This window comes from Phyllobates terribilis, unplaced genomic scaffold, assembly GCF_046119375.1.
Source record: "Phyllobates terribilis strain yellow unplaced genomic scaffold, ASM4611937v1 Scaffold_12__6_contigs__length_324123572, whole genome shotgun sequence".
Lineage (NCBI taxonomy): Eukaryota > Metazoa > Chordata > Amphibia > Anura > Dendrobatidae > Phyllobates > Phyllobates terribilis.
Window position 1 is genome coordinate 115639065 of NW_027362772.1, and position 27940 is coordinate 115667004.

The window sequence follows — 27940 nt, forward strand, 5'->3', positions numbered from 1 at the left end:
TACAGAAAACATTTAACCTCTGTCTTTGCCAACAAAGGATATATAACAAAGTATTGAGATGAACTTTTGTAATTGACCAAATACTTATTTTCCACCAAAATTTGAAAAAAAAATTCTTTCCAAATCAGACAATGTGATTTTCAGGATTTGTTTTCTCATTTTGTCTCTCATAGTTGAGGTCTACCTATGATGTCAATTACAGGCCTCTCTCATCTTTTTAAGTGGGAGAACTTGCACAATTTGTGGCTGACTAAATACTTTTTTTCCCCACTGTTTATTTTGGTTTTATATTACAAATGTAATATACTTATGTAGTCAATATGTGACTTGAGGAATTGTGATTTATTCAAGCTTTGGAAATTAAAGTGACTATATAGTGATTGGATAATGTATGTACAGTATGTACATTATAATACACTCCTCAACATTGAAATTGCAACATAAGACGGAAAAGTCCTGGAATTATGGAAATTAAAGGAATGATAGACGCATAAATGATTATGAAATTATGAAAAAAAGACACAAAATTTCCAAAACATCTCGATTTATTCAGTATCAAATGCATGCCATGTGCAAAAGTACATACACTTACATGCCTTGGCTGCTATCAGTGACATTATTAATAGCTGTCTTAGGAGAACTAAAATAAGAACTATGCTTTCTCAAAAATAATTACATTATCATATTGTTAATTAAGGTTCCAGTGAAGTCATCTGACATGGGAAAAAGCCAAAGGCAAAAAAAGCCAAAAGATTCTAAACCCAAGGTGAAGAAACTCAAGTATCATCAATACATTCCACCAGACCAAAAGGCAGACAGATCCCCGGTTGCAATGGATGCAGCCTATTCTCGGTTGCTGCAACAGCAACAGATATTCCTCCAGTTGCAGATCCTCAACCAGCAACAAAACCAAACCTTTTGTGTTCAAACAGTTCACCCTCTGACAACTAGGTATATCCTAATTGAAAAATAAGGACATTTCTGAATGGCTCAGAATGTGTGTTTACAATAATTTCCTATACACAATTTAATTCAAATATTTTTTTTTCTCAATTTGCTTTAGTATCTCAGCTGAACAGGTGATCAGCTTTACAGGCACTACGCAAGCTGGTGCACCCACCATAAATCTCTCATCTGCACCTAGCACGGCCATGACACCAGTGTCCAATTCATCCACAAACTCTACTTTGAAACCAGAGGTGTTGCCAGCAAACTTGGATGATCTCACAGTAAGTGTGAAGATAATTTTTCTTTCTGCTTTAAATTATCTATTATCTTATGTAATATTAAACAATTTACTCACTTGTACATTGATATCTAGTGGATAAATGGTCACAGATCCCAAACTGTGGTTATACAGTGTCTGCTAGTTTAAATTTTATTTTTGGCACCGGATGTAGTTGAATTTGTCTACTGACATATCCAACCATTGTAAGTTTATGTTAAGAAAGGAAACTGATATGAAATAAATACACCAACATTGTACAAAAAAGACAAATACCTTGCAATAATATGATGAATAGTAAATCTATTGCAGCTTAACTTTTTCTATAAAATGAAAATGGGGTTCATAGTATACATTATTAATATGATTAAACTGTATAACCTACTGCCACAGTATTGTGCCATCTATTAAAAAGGTCTCTAATGGTAATGAGTGAGCATGCTCGCTACTGCTTAGTGCTCGCCCGAGCATCTCACGGCTCAAGATGCTCGGCGCTTGCCGAGTATTTCCGGGGTTGCTCGGCGGGAGCTCGGGTCCCCTCGCTGCATGTCGGGTCCCCTCCCTGCTGGGATTGCATGCCACTCATTGTAATGCCGCAGCCATGGTGGTTGTGGCATTACAGTGATTGGCTGGCCGCACAGCGTCATCAGGTCTATATCAGACTTGGTGCTGCTGTGCTCGTCACAGTCACTCTGGAATCAGGCAGAGTAGGGAGAGGTGCTGCTGCGTCAGGGAGAGATTTGCTTGTGTATTAGGTAGTGTAAGGAGAAAAACCATACAATACACATATCCATCTTAACAAACAGTCCTTTTGAGGACTAACTAATCCATCTGAGATATCAGGCAGGCAGTGTATATAGGCATGCAGGCAGTGTATATAGCAGACCGCAGTGCATATAGTACAAGAGGCTCCATTCCAATTCTGCCTTCTGCTGCTGTTAGATATTTCTATACAAAGGCCCAGGTCTCAGGGGCCAGGAATACTCTTTTTTGGATCTTAATCCTCATTATTTGCTTAAAAAGCAATCCAGAGAACACTGTTTTTCTGCGCCATTTGTTTGTTGGCACTGCAGAATACAGCCAGGTCCTTTCCATATTACAGCGCTAGAAATCCAGCTATTTAAAACAGTGTTTTCTCCGTCAAACGGATCACATATACGTTTTCAGAAAATACTGCCATTTCTGGCCTCCATTAAAAAATTCTTTCAGTGTGTCAGTGAAGCAATTCACACCAGTTTGCTGTTCAAACTACTTACCTACAGGCCAGGTATTTAAAACTCTGTTTTCTCCATCACACGGATCACATATATGTTTGCTCCAAACTCAGTCATTTGTAGTGAGTGTGGAAGATACTGTCCTCCATTTAAAATGGGCAAGGCACGTGGCAAGGGACGGGGAACTGCATGCAGATGGTGCATGCAGAGGCTGAGGACAAGGCCATGGGCAAGCTGAAATTGTGCCACAACAAACACCCACATCTTCTAGCTTCACCTTCCTGTCCCAATTCCTAGGGGACCGCAGCACACCACAATTGAACCCAGAGCAGTGTCAAAAGGTTGTTGGTTGGATAGCGGATAATGCTTCCAGTCACTTAGCCACCACCACCACACTGTCTTCCACACTGTCAAGTCTCAGTAGCCATGAGTCTGGATCGCATATTCCTCACCCTGATCCTCTTTCCTCCCACCATGCCAAGTGCCCCGAGACAACTGATCCCACACTTGGACACTCTGAAGAGCTGTTCACTTTTCCATTTATAGATTTGGGCCTCTCGCCTGGTCCACTTGAAGCGGGGCAAGAGGAGATCGTGTGTAGTGATGCCCAAATATTTGAGCCGCCATGGTCACACGAAGGCGACGGTGGGAAAGCGTCAAAAGAGGTGGACAATGATGAGACACAATTGTCAGAAAGTCACGAGGAGGACCAGGGTGCGGAAGTGGAAGACGGGGTGGTGGATGATATAGTAACTGACCCAACCTGGCAGGAGGATATGCAGAGTGAGGACAGAAGCACACAGGGGAGGGAGGCAGAGGACCCCAACAGGCAGGAAGAAGCAATGTGGTGGCTGCAGACAGAAGGCAGGCAACCGTTCCCAGTAACACCAACACAAAGGAAGTTGCCAGTACAACTGTTAGGTCTTCCTGAGTCTGGTTGTTTTTTAAAGACTCTGCCGATAACCCCAAAATGGTCATTTGCACCACCTGCCAGGCCAGCATCAGCAGGGGTGGCAAAACGACCAGCCTGACAACCACCAGCATGATCAGGCACATGGCAGCAAATCACCCAACTTTGTGGGCCGAACCCCAGGGTCCAGGAACAGTGTCTGCAGGTGGCACCATTGCTTCTTCCGCTGTTGTGCATGCAAGCCAATCCCCTGTCCATGGTGCATGCGAAGAAGCCTCCTGTCCTGCACCTGTCTTTGTGCACTCTCAAGTAGCAGCATCAGGAAGCACATCCATGTCCTTGTCCCAGCACAGCATTCAGTTGTCCATACTCCAGTCCTTGGAACGCAAGCGCAAATATGCAGCCAACGCCCCACAAGCCACACTACTAAATTCTCACATTTCACGACTGCTTGCTCTCAAAATGTTGCCTTTTGGGCTTGTGGAGACTGAAGCATTCTGCAACCTGATGGTGGCGGCCGTCCCTCGGTTCTCGGTCCCCAGCTGCCACTATTTCTCCCGGTGTGCCGTCCCCACATTACACAAGCATGTGTCTCAAAGCATTAGCCATGCCCTCAAGAACGCAGTTACCGGGAAAGTCCACCTAACCACGGACATATGGACAAGTGCTTGTGGGCAGGGATGGTACATCTCACTGACGGCACACTGGGTTAACATAGTGGAAGCCGGGACCCAGTTGGACCTTGGGACGGAACACTTCCTCCCGACGCCAAGGATTGCAGGCCCTAGGTCAATCAGGGTTGCCCCCACGGTCTGCAGCTCCTGCGCCTCATCCTCCTCAGCCTCCTCCTCCCCTTCAGCCTGCATCTCCAAAATGACCACATCAGTCACAAGCTGGAAGCACTGCAGCACTTCCTCGGCTAAACGGCAACAGGCTGTGCTGAAGCTAATATGCTTAGGTAACAAACCACACAATGCTGAAGAGTTGTGGATAGCTCTGAAAGAGCAGGCAGATATGTGTCTCACACTGCTGAACCTAAAGCCAGGCATAGTCGCATGTGACAATGGCTGGAACCTGGTGGCGGCTCTGAGGGCTGTGTGGCGAGGTGAGTTCACACACGTACCATGCCTGGCCCATGTGCTTAACCTCATGGTTCAGCAGTTTCTCAAAGCCTACCCGGAGCTGCCGGATCTGCTTCTTAAAGTACACCACCTGTGCACCCATTTTAGAAAGTCAGCTAGAGCTTCCGCCACCCTTGTCGTGTTTCAACAGCATTTTCAGCTTCCGGCTCACAGACTGGTGTGTGATGTCCCCACACGTTGAAACTCTACACTGCAAATATTGGGAAGGATTTGTGAGCAGAAGAGGGCAGTTGTTGAGTACCAGCATCAACAAGGTCATCGGTATTCAGTTTAGACTCCACACATAAGACATCAGGAGTGGACATGGATGTCAGACATATGTACCATCCTCCAAAACTTTGAGGACTCCACCAAGATGGTGAGCGGCGATGACGCCATAATTAGCGTCACCATTCCGCTTCTCTGTCTTTTGAAATGCTCTCTGTTCACAATCAAAGAGGATGCATTGCAGGTGGAGCAGGATGAGATGGAGCAAGGAACCATACAGGGTGATTACACACAGCCAAGCCTCATCTCAACCCAACTTGGATTGGGTGACAATGAGGAAGAGGAGGAGGAGGAAGGACAGGAGCTAGTTTCATGCACTATAGATGGTACGACCTGCACAGCTGTCATACCGTCTGTTCAGCGTGGATGGCAAGAGGAGAGAGAGGAGGAAGGAGGAGGAGAGCATGGTCAGCCATCCTCTTGGTGAGGACACGGAAATCTTGCCTGTTACCAGTCTGGCACGCATGGCTGAGTTTATGTTACGCTGCCTTTCCCATGACCCTCGCGTTCTCAAAATTTTGGGTGACAGTCATTACTGGTTGGTGACACTTCTAGACCCACGCTACAAGGAGAACTTTATATCTCTTATTCCTGAGGCGGACAGGTCTACAAAAATGGGGCTGTACCAGAAGGCCCTTGTTGCAGAACTATTAAAAAAATTCCCATCTGAAAACGCTGGCGGCAGAGGGCACACTTTGTTGGACAACCAAGGAGTACAGGCAAGAGAAACACAACTTCAATCCAGCAGAGGCAGGGGAACACTGTCAAAGTTCTGGGAGAGTTTTCTCAGACCCTCCCATTTCACAGGCCGTGAGGCGCGGGGTACTCTCACAAGGAGTGCAAAGTTTGGGAAGATGCTGAGGGAGTACCTTGCTGACCGTACCAATGTCCTCTGTGATTCCGCTGTGCTTTATAATTATTGGAATGAAATGGCTCTCTATGCCTTGGAGGTCCTGGCCTGCCCTGCCACCAGAGTTTAATCAGAGCGGGTTTTTAGTGCAGCTAGTGGAATTATAACTGATAATCGCATCCGCCTGTCAACTGAAAATGCTGACAGGCTGACTTATAAAAATGAACAAGGGCTGGATTGGGACAGACTTTTCAACACCACCGAATGACAGCAGCGTAACATAAACTCAAATCCAGTGTCTTTTCTTGGGAGGTGTATTCCCATGCAACTTTTCACACCCACACATGGGTATACGCTTCCTGATTTTGGCTATTTGACCTTGTCTTCCTCCTTCTTCTCATCCTCCACCACCATATCACCAGGGTGACCGTGGTCCGTGATGCAACACCCACATAATTTTTTATAGGGTGTTTATGATGCCCGTAAAAAATTTTTTTATATAGTATATTCATGTATACCCCCCCATGGGTAAATGTTTGTCAGCCCATACACTTAGTGCACGGGTATTACAAGTATAGGAGGCCCGCTTTGTCATTACTGTGGCCATGCTCTATGTGTCTTCAATTTCTTAGTGCGGTTTTTCCTAAATTTGGTCAGCCGTTGGACTCACTGCATACCCTATAACTGTATAGCAGACTCTTTCCTTTCTAATGGGAATTTGTTGTTACTGTGGCCCTGCTCTATGTGTCTTTAATTTCTTAGTGGAGTTTCTCCTAAATTTGGTCAGCCGTTGGACTCACTGCATACCCTATAACTGTATAGCAGACTCTCGCCTTTCTAATGCGAACATGTCGTACTCGTTACTGTGGCCCTGCTCTATGTGTCTTTCAGAGTCCCTCTGACTCGCCCCCTGGGCCGCGGGGCACTCGGGACCGGGCTTCAGGGCAATGCTGGGAGTAGTAGTGGCGACCCGGTCCCGTGGCTCAGGGTGGTCAGACCAGTGGCAGTCTTTTATATGTTTTAGGTAATGTCCGACTACGTCACCTGTGGATTGCGGCTATTATGAACCGCTGCTGCAAGGCAGTCCCCTGAGGCTGATGGTGTGTGCAGCTGAGATCGGATAACTCCCCACGGGAAGAGTGTAGCCCCAGGGCAGTGTAGTAGATGGTGGGGGTGATGGTGCAGGGAGTCCTAGTACCGTTAGTGCTGGCGAAGTAAAAAGCACAAAGACAACATGTTGCAGTCCAGGGTCTTTTACTCACAGTTCGTATACTCCAAGCCACTTCTGTACAGGTAGTGACTGCCCAAGCTGTGCTGCGTCCACCAGGTGAGGGGCTCAGTAAACCCCCAGGCAATTCTGGAGTATGGCACAGGACTCCCTTCTATCCTTCCTCTGGCTCGTGCCCCACCAGTGACCAAGCTTTTGTCCAGCTGCCGCGGATCTATGCGGGTAAACGTGGGCCCCGTTTCCTGCTATCCTATATGGTGCCTTCCTAGCAAGGTTTAGCAGGGGGTCGCACCAAGTGATGATCACGACCTCCGGTTCTTGGCTGAGAATTATTTGCCTCCACCAATTTGGGATCTGGTACCCTTTTCTTGCCTGACCCGTCACCCGTAATTTCCTGGGTCCTTAGGGTCCCTTCTGCCTTCTTGTTTCTGAGCCCTTCTGTTTCTCTGTCACTCCTCCTCCTTTCCTGTTCCTTCTTCTCCTTCTTCCCTCGGCCTCTTCTCCAGGCCTACTTCTCCTTCTCCTCCCAGGCTCCGGCCTTCACCCTAGGCCCGCCTTTGAGCAGAGCTCCTACAGAGCCTCCGCTCCCTGTCTTCTCCTCTCACTGTACTTCACCCCGGGAGTGGAATGCCACACCTCTGGCAGAGGTGCAATACCCCTGTAGCGGCCGAACCCTCGGGGCGCTACACCTCCATCATTAATGAAACAAGATGTGTCTGATGATGTGTCACACACCACATTGCCAGATAAGATTGTAAAATGTTAAAATGACATTTCCCGGTGAATGCAATTGCCTTAAAAAATAACGTAAAAAAAAAAAACAGTAGGATCTTTCTTTTGTATAAAAACAAAGTCGCCAATGTAACATCAAAGTAATCACATTGTTCAGCTCCTGCACCTCCTCCTCCATCTCCGAAATGACCACATCAGTCACAAGCTGAAAGCACTGCAGCACTGCGCTGGCCAAGCGGCAACTGGCTATGCTGAAGATAACATGCTTTATGCTTAGGTGACAAACCGCCCAGCTCTGCAGAGTTGTTGCAAGCTCTAACACAGCAGCTTGATTTGTGGCTCTCACCACTGAACATACAGCCAGGCATGGTCGTGTGTGACAATGGGCGGAACCTGGTGACGGAGAAATGACAGCACGAGTAGTTACGATTTCCCTCTATGCCTGTCCTTTCACCGAGCTGAAGAATATGGCTGTGGGGAAATACAAGTCCCACTGAGAAGCTGTTTCAGATTGAAAAACATTGGGCCCACCAGAGGAATTGATTCTGAGGGCTCACCTTTCTCCCCCGCTCAAGAGCCCCATAGTAGCTGCAAAGTTAGCGCTATCATGAACTCTCCTGATGTAGAAGCCAGGGCATACGAGAGGATTCTCTGGTGGGACTGTCCAACCCTGCCGAGAAGCAGTCCTGGCTAAGAAAAGTGTGTGGGAAGGTTCCCCGACACTCTATGGCTGCTTTTTTACTGAGGTGGAAACCCACGCAAACACGGAGAGAACATACAAAATCCTTTCAGATGTTGTCCTTGCTGGGATTTGAACTCAGGATCCCAGCGCAGCAAGGCTTCAGTGCTAACCTCTGATCCAATGTGCTGCTGTTCACCCTCTGATATTTAACTGTCAGGAGAAACTTTCACCTACTGCCACTCTATCTTCAGCTCCTTTGTGAAAAACTAATGTATTTGGGCAGCCACTCAGTCTACCAAATAAAATTCCTGAGAAGGAAATTGGGGAAGGCTTCGCTACTGGTACTGGGGGCAGTGCTAATACCATGACGTCGTACCATAGTTTACTGGAAATATTCCAGGCTGGTAGGTGGCAAGCATATTCCCACAGAAAAGTACCAGCAGTAATGTTCAGGGACCCACGCTTGTAGAAGCCCGAGACAACACCGCGAGAAATAGTGGAGGCTGGGTACCGAGCATGGACACAAGGCATGAGGTTGTGAAAAGCTTCTGCCTCCACGAGCCTAAAAGGCCACATTTCAAGTGAAAGCAGCTTTAGAAGACTTCCTGGGAGAAATCACAGCTGAAGTAGATATTGTTTCCCAAGTCCTTTCACAAAGCTAAAGAATATGGCTGTGGTGAAATACAACTCAGCAAAAAAAGCTGTGGACTGGCTCCGTACCGTCCCTGGCCACATTTACTTGACCACGTGTTTGTGGGTAGGCGTTCCTTCCCAGTAAGTTCACTGGGGAGGGCACGGGTAATGTTGTGGGACCCGTGCTTGTGGAAGGCGGAGACGATACCGGGAGAAATAGTGGCAGCCGCCGGCATGAGGCTGTGAAAAGCTTCCGCCTCCATGAGCCTAAAAGGCCCCGTTTCAAGTGCAAGCTGCTGCCCATAAATCTGGCAGTTTAGTATTGCAGCCTTTGGGTGGGTGGGTGGCTGGCTGCATACTTGCGCTTGCATTCCAAGTAACAGAAAACTAAACAGATGGTGGCCTCTATCATCATCATGGCCCCACCACGGCACTGTGAACTCTCCAGAAGGAGAAGCCAGGGCCCACCGGAGGAGTCTCCGGTTTTCTGGTGGGTCCGTCCAACCCTGCCGAAAAGCAGCCCTGGCTAAGAAAAGTATGGAGGAAGGTTCCCGGACACTCTATGGCTGTTATTTTAATGTACATCGGACGTGCTTGTGTATGTTATTTCTCCAACCGGATTGCATATCAGGCCATTGCACAACTCTGTAGTCATGAAAATAAATGCGCAAAGAAAGATGTTTGTGGGGTCAAAGCACTACCGAAAAGTGCGAGCTGATGTTGGTCGGGCTGCCATTGCTTCTGCAAAAGCTGCTTTAGGGGACTTCCTGGAAGAAATGACACCCAGAGTAGATACGGTTTCCCTCTATGCCAGTCCTTTCACCGAGCTAAAGAATATGGTTGTGGTGAAATAGCAGTGGACTGGCTCCAAACCATCCCTGGCCACATTCACCTGTCCACGTGTTTGTGGTTAGGCGGTCCTTCCCAGTAAGTGCACTGAGGAGGGCACGGGTAATGTTGTGGGACCCGTGCTTGTGTAAGGCGGAGACAACAATGGGAGAAGCAGTGGCGGCTGGGGACCAAGTATGGACACCCGACCGCCGCCAGCATGAGGTTATGAAAAGCTTCCGCCTCCACGAGCCTAAAAGGCCACATTTCAAAAGAAAGCAGCTTTAGAGGATTTACTGGGAGAAGTGACAGCTGGGTAGATATGGTTTCCCAAGTCCTTTCACCAAGCTAAAGAATATGGCTGTGGTGAAATACAACTCAGCAAATAAAGCTGTGGACTGGCTCCATACCATCCCTGGCCACATTCACCTATCCACGTGTTTGTGGTTAGGCGGTCATTCCCAGTAAGTGCACTGGAGAGGGCACGGGTAATGTTGTGGGACCCGTACTTGTGGAAGGCGGAGACGACACCGGGAGAAACAGTGGCGGCTTGGGACCAAGTATGGACACCCGGCCGCCACCGGCATGAGGCTATCAAAATCTTCCGCTTCCATGAGCCTAAAAGGCCACATTTCAAGTGCAAGCAGTTGTCAAAAATTTGGCAGTATAGTATTGCAGCCTGCGGGTTGGTGGGTGGCTGGCTGCATACTTGCGCTTGCATTCCAAGGAATGGGGTAGTGACAACTGAATGCTGCACTGGGACAAGGATGTGGACGGTGATTGTTGCAAGTCTGCAACAACATGTGCATGGCGGGAGGCATCTTCGCATGCGCCAAGGATAACTTATGATGTGCACACTTTTAGGCAGTGACCTGGGAGTCAGAGATGCTTCCAGAGGTCTTCCCTATGCTGTTCCCATGTCTTTTCAACACTGTTTGCATGTGTCTGATGATGTGTCACACACCACATGGCCAGATAAGGTTGTAAAATGTTAAAATGACATTTCCCAGTGAATGTATTTGTCTTGGTTGAAAGCAATGAAAAAGTGCAAAAACGCATCAAAAACACTATGTGTGAACATAGCCCGAGTTGTGGAGGAATATTTTTGTTTTTGGTTATTTATTTTGCCTTATATACAAGTCATTACCCTGGAAAGGTTGTTCCTTAACATATTTCCCAGGAAAATCCATTTTGGTTTCATTTTTGTATGTTTTATTGTGAGTCCGTAAAAATGGCATAATACTCTGACAACGTTGTTGACAGCAGTGATCTAGGAGTCAGAGATGCTTCCAGAGGTCTTCCCCATGCTGTTCCCCTGTCATTTGAGCACTGTTCCCATCGATTTGGGCAATTTTTAGGCCCTCTGCAGACCGCCGGGGGGAGCCGCCTGAAAAATGCTCGAGTTTACCATAGACTTACATTGGGCTCGTTGCTCAGGTCGAGCACCCGAGTATTCCAATGTCCTCGACCCGAGCAAAAAGTACCTGAGCATTTTAGTGCTCGCTCATCACTAGTCTCTAATTTAACTGATTTAATATATAATTGCACTGAAACTGCCATCCCTATAACACTGCAAATACACTACAGACCAAAAGTTTGGACACACCTCATTTAAAGATTTTTCTGAATTTTAATGACTTTGAAAATTGTACATTCACACTGGAGGCATCAAAACTATGAATAAACACATGTGGAATTATATACTTAACAAAAAAGTGTGAAACAACTGAAAACATGTCTTATATTCTAGGTTCTTCAAAGCTGCCACCTTTTGCTTTGATGACTGCTTTGCACACTCTTGGCATTCTCTTGATGAGCTTCAAGAGGTAGTCACCGAAAATGGTCTTCCAATGATCTTGAAGGAGTTCCCAGAGATGCTTAGCGCTTGTTGGCCCTTTTGCCTTCACTCTGCGGTCCTGCTCACCCCAAACCAACTCGAATGGGTTTAGGTCTGGTGACTGTGGAGGCCAGGTCATCTGGGGGAGCACCCCATCACTCTCCTTCTTGGTCAAATAGCCCTTACACAGCCTGGAGGTGTGTTTGGGGTCATTTTCCTGTTGAAAAATAAATGATGGTCCAACTAAACGCAAACTGGATGGAATAGCATGCCGCTGCAATATGCTGTAGCAGTCATGCTGGTTCAGTATGCCTTCAATTTTGAATAAATCCCCAACAGCGTCACCAGCAAAGCACCCCCACACCATCACACCTCCTCCTCCTTGCTTCACAGTGGGAACCAGGCATGTAGAGTCCATCCGTTCACCTTTGTAGTGTCGCACAAAGACACGTGGTTGATACCAGAGATTTCAAATTTGGACTCGTCAGACCAAAGCACAGATTTCCACTGGTCTAATGTCCATTCCTTGTGTTCTTTAGCCCAAACAAGTCTCTTCTGCTTGTTGCCTGTCCCTAGCAGTGGTTTCCTAGCAGCTATTTTACCATGAAGGCCTGCTGCACAAAGTCTCCTCTTTACAGTTGTTGTAGAGATGTGTCTGCTGCTAGAACTCTGTGTGGCATTGACCTGGTCTCTAATCTGAGCTGCTGTTAACCTGCGATTTCTGAGGCTGGTGACTCGGATAAGCTTATCCTCAGAAGCAGAGGTGACTCTTGGTCTTCCTTTCCTGGGGCGGTCCTTATGTGAGCCAGTTTCTTTGTAGCGCTTGATGGTTTTTGCAACTGCACTTGGGGACACTTTCAAAGTTTTCCCAATTTTCCGCACTGACTGACCTTCATTTCTTAAAGTAATGATGGCCACTCGTTTTTCTTTACTTAGCTGCTTTTTTCTTGCCATAATACAAATTCTAACAGTCTATTCAGTAGGACTATCAGCTGTATATCCACCTGACTTCTGCACAACACAACTTATGGTCCCAACCCCATTTATAAGGCAAAAAAATCCCACTCATTAAACGTGACAGGGCACACCTGTGAAGTGAAAACCATTTCCGGTGACTACCTCTTGAAGCTCATCAAGAGAATGCCAAGAGTGTGCAAAGCAGTCATCAACGCAAAAGGTGGCTACTTTGAAGAACCTAGAATATAAGACATATTTTCAGTTGTTTCACACTTTTTTGTTAAGTATATAATTCCACATGTGTTAATTCATAGTTTTGATGCCTTCAGTGTGAATGCACAATTTTCAAAGTCATGAAAATACAGAAAAATCTTTAAATGAGAAGGTGTGTCCAAACTTTTGGTCTGTACTGTAGATGGGCAACCCAGCAGCCCAAAATACCCTTACTTCCAGGCTAAGACCCCTTAACTCTAGTCTACATACCTCCACCAGAATGGCACCCACAGTGAACAGACAAGATAGTAGTCCCCTGCTAAATAAAAATGCCAGGGCCAAATGGGTACCAAGTTACAATCAAAAAGAGGGGACATGATATACAGTACACTAACATTGTAGAAAAAAACATATGGACTACTTCCTTATTATTTACATTGATCTATATATGCAAAGCAAAATGTATAAAAATTTACAGTTTGACTAGTTTTGATTAATCTGTATAAGTCCACTTGCAGTAAGCTTCCTTGATATGAATAAAAAAATATACTTTCAACAAATTTGACATAAATTAAACTTATAGTGCAAGCAAATATAAGAAGCTTTATCATATATTTTATCAGAGAAATTAACTTCTCTCTCCACTCATGAGCCCATTTTCCCCCTTTCCCTGCCTCCTGAACTCATTATTCACTCTAAAAAAAATAGATGAAATCTGTTTTTCTCAAGACAAGAAGACTGCCAGATTACTGATCATATTGATTGAAGTCAATGGAAAGGGCACAGGTGGTAAGAAGGAGAGAAGAGCCAGAACAGTCAGACACAGATCCTGCTGCAGTTTACCGTATCCCAGTGCTGGATTCACAGTTGATCAGTTACATTCCTGTGCTGCTTCTTTATGTGTGTGCTACCTAAGAAAAGAAGAGTAGCAATCTGGCAGTCATTCTGTGTGTGTTGTTTATGGGAGGAGACATTATAGCTGCTGGTCTCCACTCACTAGTAGAGATGAGCGGTGTTTGACTAGAACTGTTCGCCAATCTCAAATTCGAGCTGTTTTGGGCGGTGTTCGAGTTGTTTGACGAACCCGAACGATTTGCAAAAAATTCGGCTGTTTGAGGTTATGTTCGATAACTGTTCGTGCACCAAAAGCGTGTCCTGCATGTCTGGCGCTATTTAGAGCACCAATCATGCAGGGATTGTCTGCCACTCACTGTAATGCCACAGCCATGGTGGTTGTGGCATTAGAGTGATTGCCCAAATCGATGGGAACTGTGCTCACAGTGAAACATGAAAAGCCGGCAATTCAGCAGCGGCTTACACCGGTACCCGACAAATTAGAACCGAAAGAATAGAGCTTTACACATAGATTAGATAGATAGAAACATGTCAGTCACATATATAAGAAGTACAGTGACAGTGTTGCTTACTGTACTTGTCATTTAGTGTAAAGGATTTATTAAAAAAATATATTAGTGTTTTCATGCACCGTCTCTTTAAAAAAGCCGGCCGGCAATTCAGCAGCGGTACCCGACAATTTAGAATGGAAGGAATAGAGAATCACACATAGATTAGATAGATAGAAACATGTCAGTCACATATATAAGAAGGACAGTGACAGTGTTGATTACTGTACTTGCCATTTAGTGTAAAGGATTTATTAAAAAAAATATTAGTGTTTTCATGCACCGTCTCTTTAAAAAAGCCGGCCGGCAATTCAGCAGCGGTACCCGACAATTTAGAACAGAAAGAATAGAGAATCACACATAGATTAGATAGATAGAAACATGTCAGTCACATATATATGAAGTACAGTGACAGTGTTGATTACTGTACTTGTCATTTAGTGTTAAAATAAAGGATTTATTTTAAAAAAATTGGCGTGGGGTTCCCCGTAATTTTAGGCTCTAGCGGAGGTTAAGCAGACAGCTGGGGCAGATGTTTGAAGCCTGGGAAGGGATAATACCCACGGAGCTTCCCAGGTTACTAATATCAGCCCCCAGCTGAATGCCTAGCCTTTACTAGCTATTAAAATGGGGGACCCCAAAAAAATTGACGTGGGGTCCCCCCTATTTTAATAGCTAGCAAAGGCCAGGCAGACAGCTGGGGGCTGATATTAATAGCCCAGGAAGGGTGCCATGAATATTGGCCCCCTCCCAGGCTAGAAACACCAGCCGTCCCAGAAATGGCACATCCATAGGATGCGCCAATTCTGGCACTTAGCCTCGCTCTTCCCACTGCCCTGTAGCGGTGGCAGTGGGGTAATAGGGCTGGGGTTGATGTCAGCTTATAATGCCAGCTGACATCAAGCCCAGGTTAGTAATGGAGAGGCGTCTATAAGACACCCCCATTACTAACCCCATAGTCAAAGTTAAAAAAAAACACAAAAACCCAGAATAAAGTCCTTTAATTGAAATAAAGACACAATTCTTTATTGTTCTAAATTAAACCATAGTTACAATCCCGCCCATTCCAGCTGAAGCCAACGATTCCCTGCAATAAAAGAAAAATAATAAAGCAACATAATCCTTACCTTTCCATGGTTCCCACGACAGCTTCAGCTCTGCTACATCGAGATGACAGGCTGGACCGCAGCAGAAAGCTGCCATCCAGCCTGTCATCCCGCAGACACTGAGAAGCGCAGGCTTGCTTGCGCTCCTCAGCGTCTCTCTGTGACGGCATCCAGATGAGCCGAGCTCATGTCCAATGAACTCAGGAGAATTCTCCCACGCTGTCAGTGACGTGCATGAGGTGAGCTCATGTCCAATGAACTCAGCTCACCTCATGCACGTCACTGACAGCGTGGGAAAATTCTCCTGCACTCAGCGCTTCAGCGTGAGAATTCTCCCACGCTGAAGCGCTGAGTGCAGGAGAATTTTCCCACGCTGTCAGTGACGTGCATGAGGTGAGCCGAGTTCATTGGACATTAACTCGGCTCATCTGGATGCCCTCACAGAGAGACACTGTGGAGCGCAAGCAAGCCTGCGCTTCTCAGTGTCTGCGGGATGACAGGCTGGATGGCAGCGTTCTGCTGCGGTCCAGCCTGTCATCTCGATGTAGCAGAGCTGAAGCTGTCATGGGAACCATGGAAAGGTAAGGATGATGTTGCTTTATTATTTTTCTTTTATTTCAGGAGATCGTTGGCTTCAGCTGGATTGGGCGTGACGGTAAGCATGGTTTAATTTAGAACAATAAAGAATTGTGTGTTTATTTCAATTAAAGGACTTTTTTCTGGGCGTTGTGTTTTTTTTAAATACTTTACTAGAAATTCATGGTGGTCATGTCTAATATTGGCGTGACCCCATGAATTTCGGGCTTAGGGCCAGCTGATAATGCCAAGCTGGCCCTAACCCCTTTATTACCCAGTGAGCCACCGCACCAGGGCCCTGGATGAGTTGGGTACAGCGCCAGAAGATGGCGCTTCAATGAACGCGCCATTTTCCGGGGTGGCTGCGGACTGCAATTTGCAGCGGGGGTGGCCCAGAAAGCTTGGGCCTCCCTGCGCTGCGGATTCCAGCCCCCAGCAGCCTAGTTGTACCTGGCTGGACACAAAAACAGGGCGAAGCCCCACGTCAATTTTCTTTAAATTATTTCATGAAATAATTAAGAAAAAAAGGGCTTCCCTACATTGTTGTGTCCGGCCAGATACAAATAGGCAGCTGTTGGTTGGGGGCAGCCCGTTCCTGCCTGCTGTACCTGGCTTCACACAAATATAGTGCGAAGCCCGACGTCAATTTTTTTTTAATTATTTCATGAAATAATTTAAAAAAAAAGGGCTTCCCTATATTGTTGTGTCCGGTCAGGTACAAATAGGCAGCTGGTGGTTGGGGGCAGCCCGTTCCTGCCTGCTGTACCTGACTGGACACAAATATAGTGCGAAGCCCCACGTCAATTTTTTTTTAATTATTTCATGAATTTCCTGAAATAATTTAAAAAAATTGAAGTGGGGCTTCGCACTATATTTGTGTCCAGCCAGGTACAGCAGGCAGGAACGGGCTGCCCCCAACCACCAGCTGCCTATTTGTACCTGGCCGGACACAACAATATAGGGAAGGCCTTTTTTTCTCACGCTGAAGCGCTAAGTGCAGGAGAATTCTCCCACGCTGTCAGTGACGTGCATGAGGTGAGCTCATGTCCAATGAACTCAGCTCACCTCATGCACGTCACTGACAGCGTGGGAAAATTCTCCTGCACTCAGCGCTTCAGCGTGAGAATTCTCCCACGCTGTCAGTGACGTGCATGAGGTGAGCTGAGATCATTGGACATGAACTCAGCTCATGCACGTCACTGACAGCGTGGGAAAATTCTCACGCTGAAGCGCTGAGTGCAGGAGAATTTTCCCACGCTGTTAGTGACGTGCATGAGTTGAGCTGAGTTCATTGGACATGAGCTCACCTCATGCACGTCACTGACAGCGTGGGAGAATTCTCCAGCACTCAGCGCTTCAGCGTGAGAATTTTCCCACGCTGTCAGTGACGTGCATGAGGTGAGTTCATGTCCAATGATCTCAGCTCACCTCATGCACGTCACTGACAGCGTGGGAAAATTCTCACGCTGAAGCGCTGAGTGCATGAGAATTTTCCCACGCTGTCAGTGACGTGCATGAGGTGAGCCGAGTTCATTGGACATGACCTCGGCTCATCTGGATGCCGTCACAGCGAGACACTGAGGAGCGCAAGCAAGCTTGCTCTTCTCAGTGTCTGCGGGTTGACAGGCTGGATGGCAGCGTTCTGCTGCGGTCCAGCCTGTCATCTCGATGTAGCAGAGCTGGAGCTGTCCTCGGAACCATCGAAAGGTAAGGATGATGTTGGTTTATTATTTTATTTTTATTGCAAGAGATCGTTGGCTTCAGCTGGAATGGGCTTGACGGTAAGTATGGTTTAATTTAGAACAATAAAGAATTGTGTGTTTATTTCAATTAAAGGACTTTTTTCTGGGTGTTTGTGTTTTTTTTAACTTTCACTATGGGGTTAGTAATGGGGATGTCTTATAGACGCCTCTCCATTACTAACCTGGGCTTGATGTCAGCTGGCATTATAAGCTGACATCAACCCCAGCCCTATTACCCCACTGCCACCTCTACAGGGCAGTGGGAAGAGCGAGGCTAAGTGCCAGAATTGGCGCATCCTATGGATGCGCCATTTCTGGGGCGGCTGACGGCTGGTGTTTCTAGCCTGGGAGGGGGCCAATATTCATGGCACCCTTCCTGAGCTATTAATATCAGCCCCCAGCTGTCTGCCTAGCCTTTGCTAGCTATTAAAATAGGGGGGACCGCATGTCATTTTTTTGGGGGGTCCCCCATTTTAATAGCTAGTAAAGGCTAGGTATTCAGCTGGGGGTTGATATGGGTAGCTCCGTGGGTATTACCCCCTTCCCAGGCTTCAAACATCTGCCCCAGCCGTCTGCTTAACCTCCGTTAGAGACTAAAATTACGGGGAACCCCACGCTAATTTTTTTTTTAATAAATCCTTTATTTTAACACTAAATGACAAGTACAGTAATCAACACTATCACTGTACTTATTATATATCTGACTGACATGTTTCTATCTATCTAATCTATGTGTGATGCTCTATCTTTCTGTTCTAAATTGTCGGGTACAGATGCTGAATTGCCGGCCGGCTTTTTTAAAGAGACGGTGCATGAAAACACTATTATTTTTTTAAATAAATCCTTTACACTAAATGACAAGTACAGTAAGCAACACTGTCACTGTACTTATTATATATGTTACTGACATGTTTCTATCTATCTAATCTATGTGTGAAGCTCTATTCTTTCTGTTCTAAATTGTCGGGTACCGCTGCTGAATTGCCGGCCGGCTTTTTTAAAGAGACGGTGCATGAAAACACTAATATTTTTTTTAATAAATCCTTTACACTAAATGACAAGTGCAGTAACCAACACTGTCACTGTGCTTCTTATATGTGTGACTGACATGTTTCTATCTATCTAATCTATGTATGATGCTCTATTCCTTCTTGTCTAAATTGTCGGGTAGCGGTGTATGCCGCTGCTGAATTTGCCGGCCGGCTTTTTTAAAGAGAGTGTCTTCTGAGCAGTTTGTCAGCTTTTGGACACCTTTGAAGTTGTTTTCTATGTGTTTTTGTTTGCCTGCCATTGGTTTTAACGGTGTTCGACGGTGTTCTAAGGTGTTCCACGAACAGTTCGACGAACAGTTCCTCGAACATCCTGGTGTTCGACGAACCGAACCCGAACACTACGGAGGTGGCTCAACACTACTCACTAGCTCAGAGTCTATTTCAAATGGTAGAGCATGCAGAGAGTAACACTAGTTAAATATGTAGGATGCATGTCATGACCAGAAATAGTGTGATTTCTCACAAACACATATGACATTGTATTCTGATAAGCTATATGAAAGCATAGATACCCTAAAAGATAATAAATATTTATCACCTAATTACTAAATTAACAAATAAGAGAGACAAGATTAATGTTTAAAATTTGTTTGTATAATTAACTTTGAAAGGTTTCCGAATTACGCCAACATCTAAGAAAGAGAGGACTACCTGTGTCAGGAACAAAGCCAGCTTTACTGGAACGCCTTAGGCCGTACCAGATCCCCCGAACAAAGACCATTCCAGCCCCCATTCAAAGTGCGGGCTTGTTAACTCCAGTAATTGAAATACCTTCACTACAAAATCAATCAATACGAGAGACTAGCTCCACCGCCCTTTGCACATTTCAAAACTCCCCATCATCATCTTATACTGAGAATCTGACATCTGAAACAATTTGCACTGTTGTGGAGAGTTCTGATACACAGACAATAATTCAAGACAAAGAAATGGCAATGCAGGGAATTGATGATGACCAAGTTCTTCTTGAGAAGCAGAAAGTGATTGAAAATCTGACGTGGAAATTACTCCAAGAACAAAAGCAGGCAGAAGACCTTCGAGTAGAATTAGAAATGCACAAACGATTAAAAAACAGAAGAAAGAATGACAAGTTGAATGCCAGGATATCTATTAAAACAGAAATAGATGAATCTGTGACACTTTGTTGTGCTAAAGCAAAAACCGAAGACTCACAATATCTATATGGTCTCAACAGTGACAGCCCTGAATTAGGGCCCCCTGTGCAGGAGCAACTGATGAGTGCGGATGTTAATGAAAGCTATATGGTAAGTACAGTTTTAATAGTCCTGTAGAAAATCATTTACATACAGTAATTATATATATGTAATATTGAGTAGTAGAAAAGCATGAAATGAATAAAAATAGACGACATCGTTTTTTTTTCTCAGTGCAGTCAAGTTTTTTATGACGTTAAATGGCATCAAATTTTATCTCAAAAAATTTTCAGTAAAATTTTTTTAAAGGGAACTTGTCATCAGGAAATTAGATCCCTTATTAAAGCCATGTAGAGGCTCTTTAATACTTATTAAATGCATACCTTTCTTTTAGTATGTAGTTTTGAAATAGTAGAGCAATCCACCTCTGAAATTGTAATCGCAGGTGCAGTGGGTGGACAGTGAAATTCCAGCTCTCATACCTGTCTCCTATTTCCCTGCCCATTGTCAGCCTTCAATCCTTGACTGATAGGTCACTCTTCCTTATTCCAAGATTCTCCGTAGGCCCTAAATCACTGTCCTTTATCATCTCATCAGGCGAGGCGGCACACCCACAGTAAGCTCCTGATGACATTGAGGCAGCCGGTCTAACAATCTGCACATGCACCACCTTCCCTATTGATAAAGGCCAGGGCTACAGTGTCCATTTTAGGACATGATCAGATATCAAAATCAAACATCAGAATGCTGTCAGTTTGAGGCTAAATACCCTGTCTGAGAACTGATTTTGATAAGTGATTCAGACAAGTGATTTTGATGAGTGATTCTGACAAGTGATTTTGACGAGTGATTCTGACGAGTGATTCTGACAAGTGATTTTGAAGAGTGATTTTAATGAGTGATTCTGACAAGTGATTCTGACAAGTGATTTTGATGAGAGATTTTGACGAGTGATTTTGATAAGTGATTCTGACAAGAGATTTTGATGAGTGATTTTGATGAGTGATTCTGACAAGTGATTTTGATGAGTGATTTTGATGAGTGATTTTGATTATTGATTCTGACAAGTGATTTTGTTGAGTGATTTTGTTGAGTGATTTTGTTGAGCGATTCTGACAAGTGATTTTGACGAGTTTTAATGAGTGATTCTAACAGTGATTTTGACGAGTGATTCTGACGAATGACTTTAACAAGTGACTTTTACAACTGTAATAAAAAAAAAAAGTAACTGTTCGCTGATATGACTTGAGCCCAAAATTCTGCATCCCATAGCCAGTGCCCTAACCACTAAGCTATAAACTCAGTTATTAAAACCTAGGAGTTCTATTTGGTTATATGATTTTCAGTGCAAACTTGTCTAAAACTCGTTGGGACTTATGAACAGACTGCAAGCAAGCCAAATTCAAATAATGTTTGATTTTGATGTGTGAGTCTGATGTGTGACTTTCTTCAAACATCAGAATCAGAATCACAATTACTTTTAGTCACCCTGAGTATTTTCATGGTTGATCTCATAAGACAAGAAATGCTATTAGTTAGTATGACTTGACTGGGTAGCGCAACGGTAAGGCATCAGTCTCTAAAACTACGTTGTTAAGAGTTCAAATCCTGATAGGAGTAAGATTATTATTTTTTTTATTATGGCTATTTAGCACACAAACTACAGGGGTGTTTTACTTTTAATATCTGACACTCTGATTGTCATCCTGATGTGTTAAGAGTTTCAGACACGCTGTCTATTTGCATGGTAAATTACATAGCAAAAGTAAATTGGGAGTTTGCTGCCAGTACTAGGGTGCATGGAAATAAAAGTTTACAATAAAGACATTTTATCATTAGACCCCTTTAAGAAATCATGCAAATATAAAGTCACTTGGAAATAGATATGTAGTAAATTATTGCCTCCCAATTTACTTTGGCTATGTAATTTACCATGCAAATAGACAGCATGTCTGAAACTCTTAACACATCAGGATGATAATCAGAGTGTCAGATATTAAAAGTAAAACACCCCTATAGCTTGTGTGCTAAATAGTCATAATTAAAAAAAAAAAAAATCTTATTCCTATCAGGATTTGAACTCTTAACACTGCAGTTTCAGAGGCTGCTGCCTTACCATTGTGCTATCCAATCAAGTGTTGCTTATAGCTTTTCTTGTCTTATGAGATCAACCATGAAAATACTCCGGGTGACTAAAAGTCATTGTGATTCTGATTCTGATGTTTGAAGAAAGTCACACATCAGACTCACACATCAAATCAAACATCATTTGAATTTGGCTTGCTTGCAGTCTGTGCATACCTTCCAATGAGTTTTAGATGAGTTTGCACTGAAAATCGTATAACCAAATAGAGCTCCTAGGCTTTCACAACTCAGTTTATAGCTCAGTGGTTAGTGCACGTCCCAATGAGTTTTAGACGAGTTTGCACTGAAAATCATATAACCAAATAGAGCTCCTAGGCTTTCAGTGGTTAGTGCACTGGTTTTGGGGCACAGAATTTTGGGTTCAAGTCCCATCAGTGAACAGTTACTTTTTTTTTATTATTACAGTTGTAAAAGTCACTTGTCAGAATCACTTGTCAGAATCACTTGTCAAAATCACTCGTCAAAATCATTTGTCAGAATCACTCACCAAAATCACTCGCCAGAATCACTCGTCAAAATCACTCGTCAGAATCACTTGTCAGAATCGCTCATCAGAATCGCTCATCAAATCATTTGTCAAAATCACTTGTCAGAATCACTTATCAAAATCAGTTCTCAAACAGGGTATTTAGCCTCATCATTCTGATGTTTGATTTTGATATCTGATCATGTCCTAAAATCGACACTGTACAGGGCAATGATTCAGGGCCTGTGCAGCTGCCTGGCTCATTAGAGGGGTTGCACATGTGCAAATCAAAAGGCTGACTCTCGCTAGCAATCTACATGTGCATCGCCCCATCTGATGAGACAAACCTGCTCAATAATTCGGAGACAGACATGAGAGCTGGGAATACAGTGCCAGCCCACTGCACTTGCAAATTATAATTTCAGATATGGATTACTCTATAATTTCCAAACAGAATACTACATGATAGTTATGCATTTAGTAAGCATTAAAGGGGTTTTACAAACATATGTTTATTTTGGAGTCTAATTTACTGATGACAGATTCCCTTTAACTGTAAGAATGACCTCTTTAAACAGCAAAGAAGCATGTCCCCTGTAACCAAAGGTAAGGGGGTTCAATCAATAGATAGGTAACTAGCAAGGAGTAGATATATAAGGTAGGACAAAACCTAACTTTTCTTGATAATATTAATAAAATGGTGGTTATGCCTTAGAGTACGAACAGGTCTAGAAAAAATATAGCACTATCAATCATCACGCATAAATAAAAGGTGCGCAATATACCAATGCAAATAATAAAAATGGTTCAGTCTCACCCTTTTTTGTATCTGGAAGGAGCCATCCATGAATTTAGGAAATTACAATAATGACACAGGTATTAATAAACTCCCTCTTGTGCCCCATGTGAGGTCTCCCAATCTGACAAGAACAGTACCCAAGTTTGATCCTGTCCCACTAAATATGTCACAAATTTTTCCCACCCAACGCATTTTGCCCCACAGTACCAGGGGACTTTTCAGGGGAGTAAAATAGTAGTGATGGAAACAATGGAATAGGGGTCCTCTAAGAATAGTCCACCCTATAATTTATAAAAATGAGGACAATAATTAGAAAGTACCTACCATCAAAATTCACCCCTTCTTTTTATGTGATCAAAATATTTTTCTAAATATAATTAACTAAAAAATTATTTGTTTATGTGATTTACGTACATAGCACATGGTATGCAAATTGCCAACTTTCTGCTAAAAATCTCCATTAGAGACAGCCGAAACAGAAGCTCCCAGCATGCATAATGGCACCGTCACTCCACAGTACTCAAGTGACTTATCTGCCCAGTTTACAGCAAAGAGAACATATTGAGTACTGTGGCATGATTATCGCATTGTTTTACTTTACTAGAAAAGTTTAGTATAGTTACTATACTATAAGTTACTATAAGTAAAACTATAGTCCTGACAGCAGTATGCATGTTATCATTCACTCCATATGGGTGAACTGGATATCCATTAAAAAGTAGTTATACACATCAAAGCAGACAGTATATATTTAAAGCAAGTAAACAAATATACATAATTATGTACATATTTTATATTTTACTGAAAGTAGATTTTTTCTAATAGGTCTTCTGTAAACTTCCCATGCAGATCACAGAAAGCTTAGCAATTCTAAAGCGTCTGCATGCAACAAATTATTATTTTTTTCTTAATGAAAACATGTTATTAATATAATAATATCCCAGGTTTTGCATCTTCCCACTTGTGAGGTAATTGGCCAAGACTTTGAGCTTCCAATGCAGATCACACAAAGTCCAGAAAGTCCTGTTCAGAAGCCTCGGTCCTTTGAGGAAGAACTTCAAGAGGCCATACAGAAAGCACAGGTATGTTAATTAATATTAATTTATATGACACAGTGTTAATTAACATGATAATTGATGTAACACAATATCAATTAGCATAATATTTATTTATGTAACCCAATTACCGGTAATGCATAATCCAATGGTATGCTCTAAATGTTAAATATATTCTTTTTCTATAGATGGCCATTTCTCAGTCAATTGATGACATATTAGAAGATGAGCCATTATTATGTACAGGTTGGTATCTATAATAATTACATATGCAAAATAAAAGCCACAAAACACTTATGCCCTGATTCATCAAGACTGGCGGTATTCACGTCATTACTGACGAGGAGGCGTGTTGGAGTCAGAGGCACCTGATTCTTTAAAATTTGCATGCCTCTTAATGAGTCAGGTGTATCTAAAAAGTGTCAAGTCAGAGACTGGAGTAAGATTTCTGACAGTAAACATGAATTAGAAGAGCTATGGTTTCACTTCCTATCCCGCCCAAGCTCTGCTCATTTTAGCGGAGCTGGCCATAATTGGTGAGAAAACCAAACTTTTTGTGCAATCTCAATTTGCATAAAAATATATATAAGTATATGTAAGAAGGAAAAGTTGTGAAAGTATGAAAATCACAGGAACGATAAACATGTTAATAGTATTCAAATGCTGAAAAAATGGAAGCTAAATTTTCAAAACATCTCATCTCGTGCAACAATTCATGCAGTATCAAGTATCCCCGCACTTATATGCATTGGAATGCTATTAATGAGGTTATTAATGCTTGTCTGAGGAATGTTCTGCCACATTGAGTGCACTTGGTCATGCAAATCATTTAGATCTGCAGCTGTCAGCTTCTTTTGCAATTTCCGACCAATTATGTCCCAGATGGGCACGATGGGAGACAAGTCCAGATACATACACAAGCAACGCCATGACTTTTCCTTCTTCATGTTGCAATTTCAATGTTGAGGAGTGTACACACATACAGTAGTATCATCATTTTTGGGATCACCATCTTTTTGGTACTATGGTTAGCACAGAAAGACCTTTCACTCCAAGACTATACATTATTGCTTAATCCAGCCTCAACCAGCTTTATTATCTTCATGCATAGAATGAAGCAATAAATCACAAAGTAAACATCGCATCCCTCTCTGTGTCCAGTTTCTAAGACTATTGAACAGTAACATTATATGTGAATTGGAAGTGTAAGTAAATAAATAATGCAAAAAAAATTGACAATAGAAAACCCTTCCATCAACAGAACATTTAAAAAACATCCTTGGGAGTTTAGGAAGTAGGCAGTAGGGATTTCCATCTGCTTGTAGGCTTGTAGATAGATTCTCATGACTGCCCAATAGAGGGCTTGATAAAAGCTCAAAATGACAATACACTGCAATACAGAAGTATTGCAGTGTAATGTCCCTGTAATCCAGTGATTTCAATAAAAGTAAATAAAATTATTTCTATTCACCCCCTCATTTTATATTTTTTACCCAAAATAACAAGAGCACTTTTTGAAAAAATGCCATCCCATGTGTGAATGCATTTATGGCATAAAAATCTTCAATATATCTACCAAATATGAAGAGCTATCAAAGTAATACAGAGGAGCAAGGCTTTCAAGGTTGAGCTGTCCAAATAACATCTTTAAATGTATCTATGTTTTGCAGTCTTTAATGATGGATATCTTTTGACAAATTTAAATGTTTTTCCTTTTCATTTTGCAGATGAATTAATGCATGTTGATGGTATCTCAATGGAAAACATACATACTGATATCAATCATCAAAATACATCACCTGCAGCCCAAAATGGTAATTTTGTGAAGCAGATTCAGTGTTGCATGGAGCCACCTTCAATTATGCCCAGTTCTGGAATCCTAGAATTTCCTGTGTCTGGGAATTATGATTTTCTTTCTGGTCAAGATAGTCTTTCATCTGTCTTTTCTCCAGATCAAATTGAAATGCCATCTTCACCAGATCATCAGGAAAACAATATGTCACCATCATCATCTTCATCTTCTTCATCTAGTACTGCTTTTGATCCAGCTGACTGGCTAGAAGCATTAACATCAGGATCTGCTTCCAATTTCGGTCCTAATAGTCCTATTGGTTCTAGTATTTTCTCCACTGAGATTTTCGACTCACCAGACTTAAGTATCAACAGAATGATTGATTTAATGGTTGAGCAATGGTAATATGAAAATAAAAACGAAACCAGACACTAAATATCACTCTGTTACACCTAATAAAAGAAAAACAATCTTTCTTTTACCCGTAGCTTTTGCTAGCCTCGGTAAGAAGGTGCAGTGTGTAGTCAAATGTAAGGACACGTGATGATGAGAATGGGATGGCCATGGTCAAAGCTGCTTTCTTTAGACAGTATCTTGGCTGCACTAACACTAAACAAAAATGTTTAGCATCTGTGGTTACCTTACTTGATGCCCAAAATGGTAATTTTTTGTGAAACAGATTCAGTGTTGCATTGATTCTCATTCACCCTCAGTTATTCCAAGTTCTGGAATTCAGAATTTTTTATGCCTGGAAACTATGATTTACTTTCAAGCCAGGATAGTTTTTTGCCTGTCTTTTCTCCAGATCAAATTGAAATGCCATCTTTTCCAGATCATCAGGAAAACAATATGTCACCATCATCATCATCTTCTTCATCCAGTGCTGCTTTTGCTCCACTAGACTGGCTAGAAGCACTACATCAGGATCTGCTTCCAATTTTGGTCCTAGGAGTCCCAATGGTTCTAGTATTTTATCTACCAACATTTTTGACTCATCAGACTTAAATATTAACAGATTGATTAACTTAATGGTTGAGCAGTGGTAATATAAACAATAAAAAGAACACCAGACACCAAATTTGACTCTGTCACATCTAATAAAAGATCGATCATCTTTCTTTTTCCATTAGCTTTGGTTAGTAGGTACAATGAGTAGTCAAATCTAAAGATGTGATAATGAGAATGGGATGGCCTTGGTCACAGCTGCTTCCTCTAGACAGTATTTTGGCTGCACTAACACCAAACAGAAATGTTTAGCAATTAAGAATCCACTGTTATTATAGGTTTATCTACAAACCATGGCTGATTGTTTCATGCATTTTAATTCAAACAGGAAAAAAATAACTAAACATTTTAAGAACATCATTTAATTTTGAAAAAGTTCTACCTACAATTGAACCTGAATGAAAACATGACTGCCTAACAAACTGAAAATTTTTCATACCATCTACTTTCTAAAGGGTCTGAAATTACATTACTATTTGTTCCTCTATGAGAGATTGTGCAATACCCTTTTATATATGTTTTTGTTTTATATGAAGGTTCTAAGTATGACTTCTTAATTAGAATGATAAAACACAAAAGATGTCAGATCATCAGTAAACTGATGGCATGTAGCTTCAGTTCCAAATCTGATTGATAAATCCCATAGGTGTATCTTCACGACAAGTGTTTAGAGATGAAACATGAAAAACGTAAAAATGTATGTGTTTCAAAATCATATAGGGGGATAACTCCTTAAAGGGAAATGCTTCAAGAAAGCACTGTACTTTTGCTGCCAAAGGTGGCAAACATATCTTTTAGAGTACCTGAATAACTTTTGATAAAACAAGTACCTTTTTTGTTGACTTACTCTTAGGCTGTGTGCCCAAAATGCGCTTTTTATGTTTTTCCGCAGAGGTAAAAACGCTGCAGAAACGCTTAAAAAATGCA

General features: G+C 42.8%; 1 protein-coding gene across 2 annotated transcripts; it reads left to right on the forward strand.

Annotated features, from left to right (window-relative positions):
- Positions 1-699: 699 nt before the first annotated feature.
- LOC141173120 (myocardin-like) lies at positions 700-27688 on the forward strand. 2 transcript variants are annotated; one of them, XM_073657759.1, is made up of 7 exons: positions 700-951; positions 1064-1229; positions 19209-19862; positions 24106-24243; positions 24405-24462; positions 25944-26030; positions 26169-27688. In XM_073657759.1, the coding sequence occupies exons 1-7, from the start codon at positions 719-721 to the stop codon at positions 26411-26413; spliced, it is 1581 nt and encodes a 526-aa protein (XP_073513860.1). In that variant the 5' UTR covers positions 700-718; the 3' UTR covers positions 26414-27688. The 2 variants fall into 2 exon arrangements, with proteins under 2 accessions (XP_073513860.1, XP_073513859.1); XM_073657758.1 differs by having other exon boundaries at positions 24130-24243; positions 25944-27688.
- Positions 27689-27940: the final 252 nt, after the last annotated feature.

Excerpts from the sequence above, each read along its gene's own strand:
- LOC141173120 (XM_073657758.1), top strand. The coding sequence starts at position 719 with ATGGGAAAAAGCCAAAGGCAAAAAAAGCCAAAAGATTCTAAACCCAAG. Across the intron at positions 19,863-24,129 it reads ATGTTAATGAAAGCTATATG|GTAATTGGCCAAGACTTTGA; the intron begins GTAAGTACAGTT and ends CCCACTTGTGAG. Across the intron at positions 24,244-24,404 it reads AGGCCATACAGAAAGCACAG|ATGGCCATTTCTCAGTCAAT; the intron begins GTATGTTAATTA and ends CTTTTTCTATAG.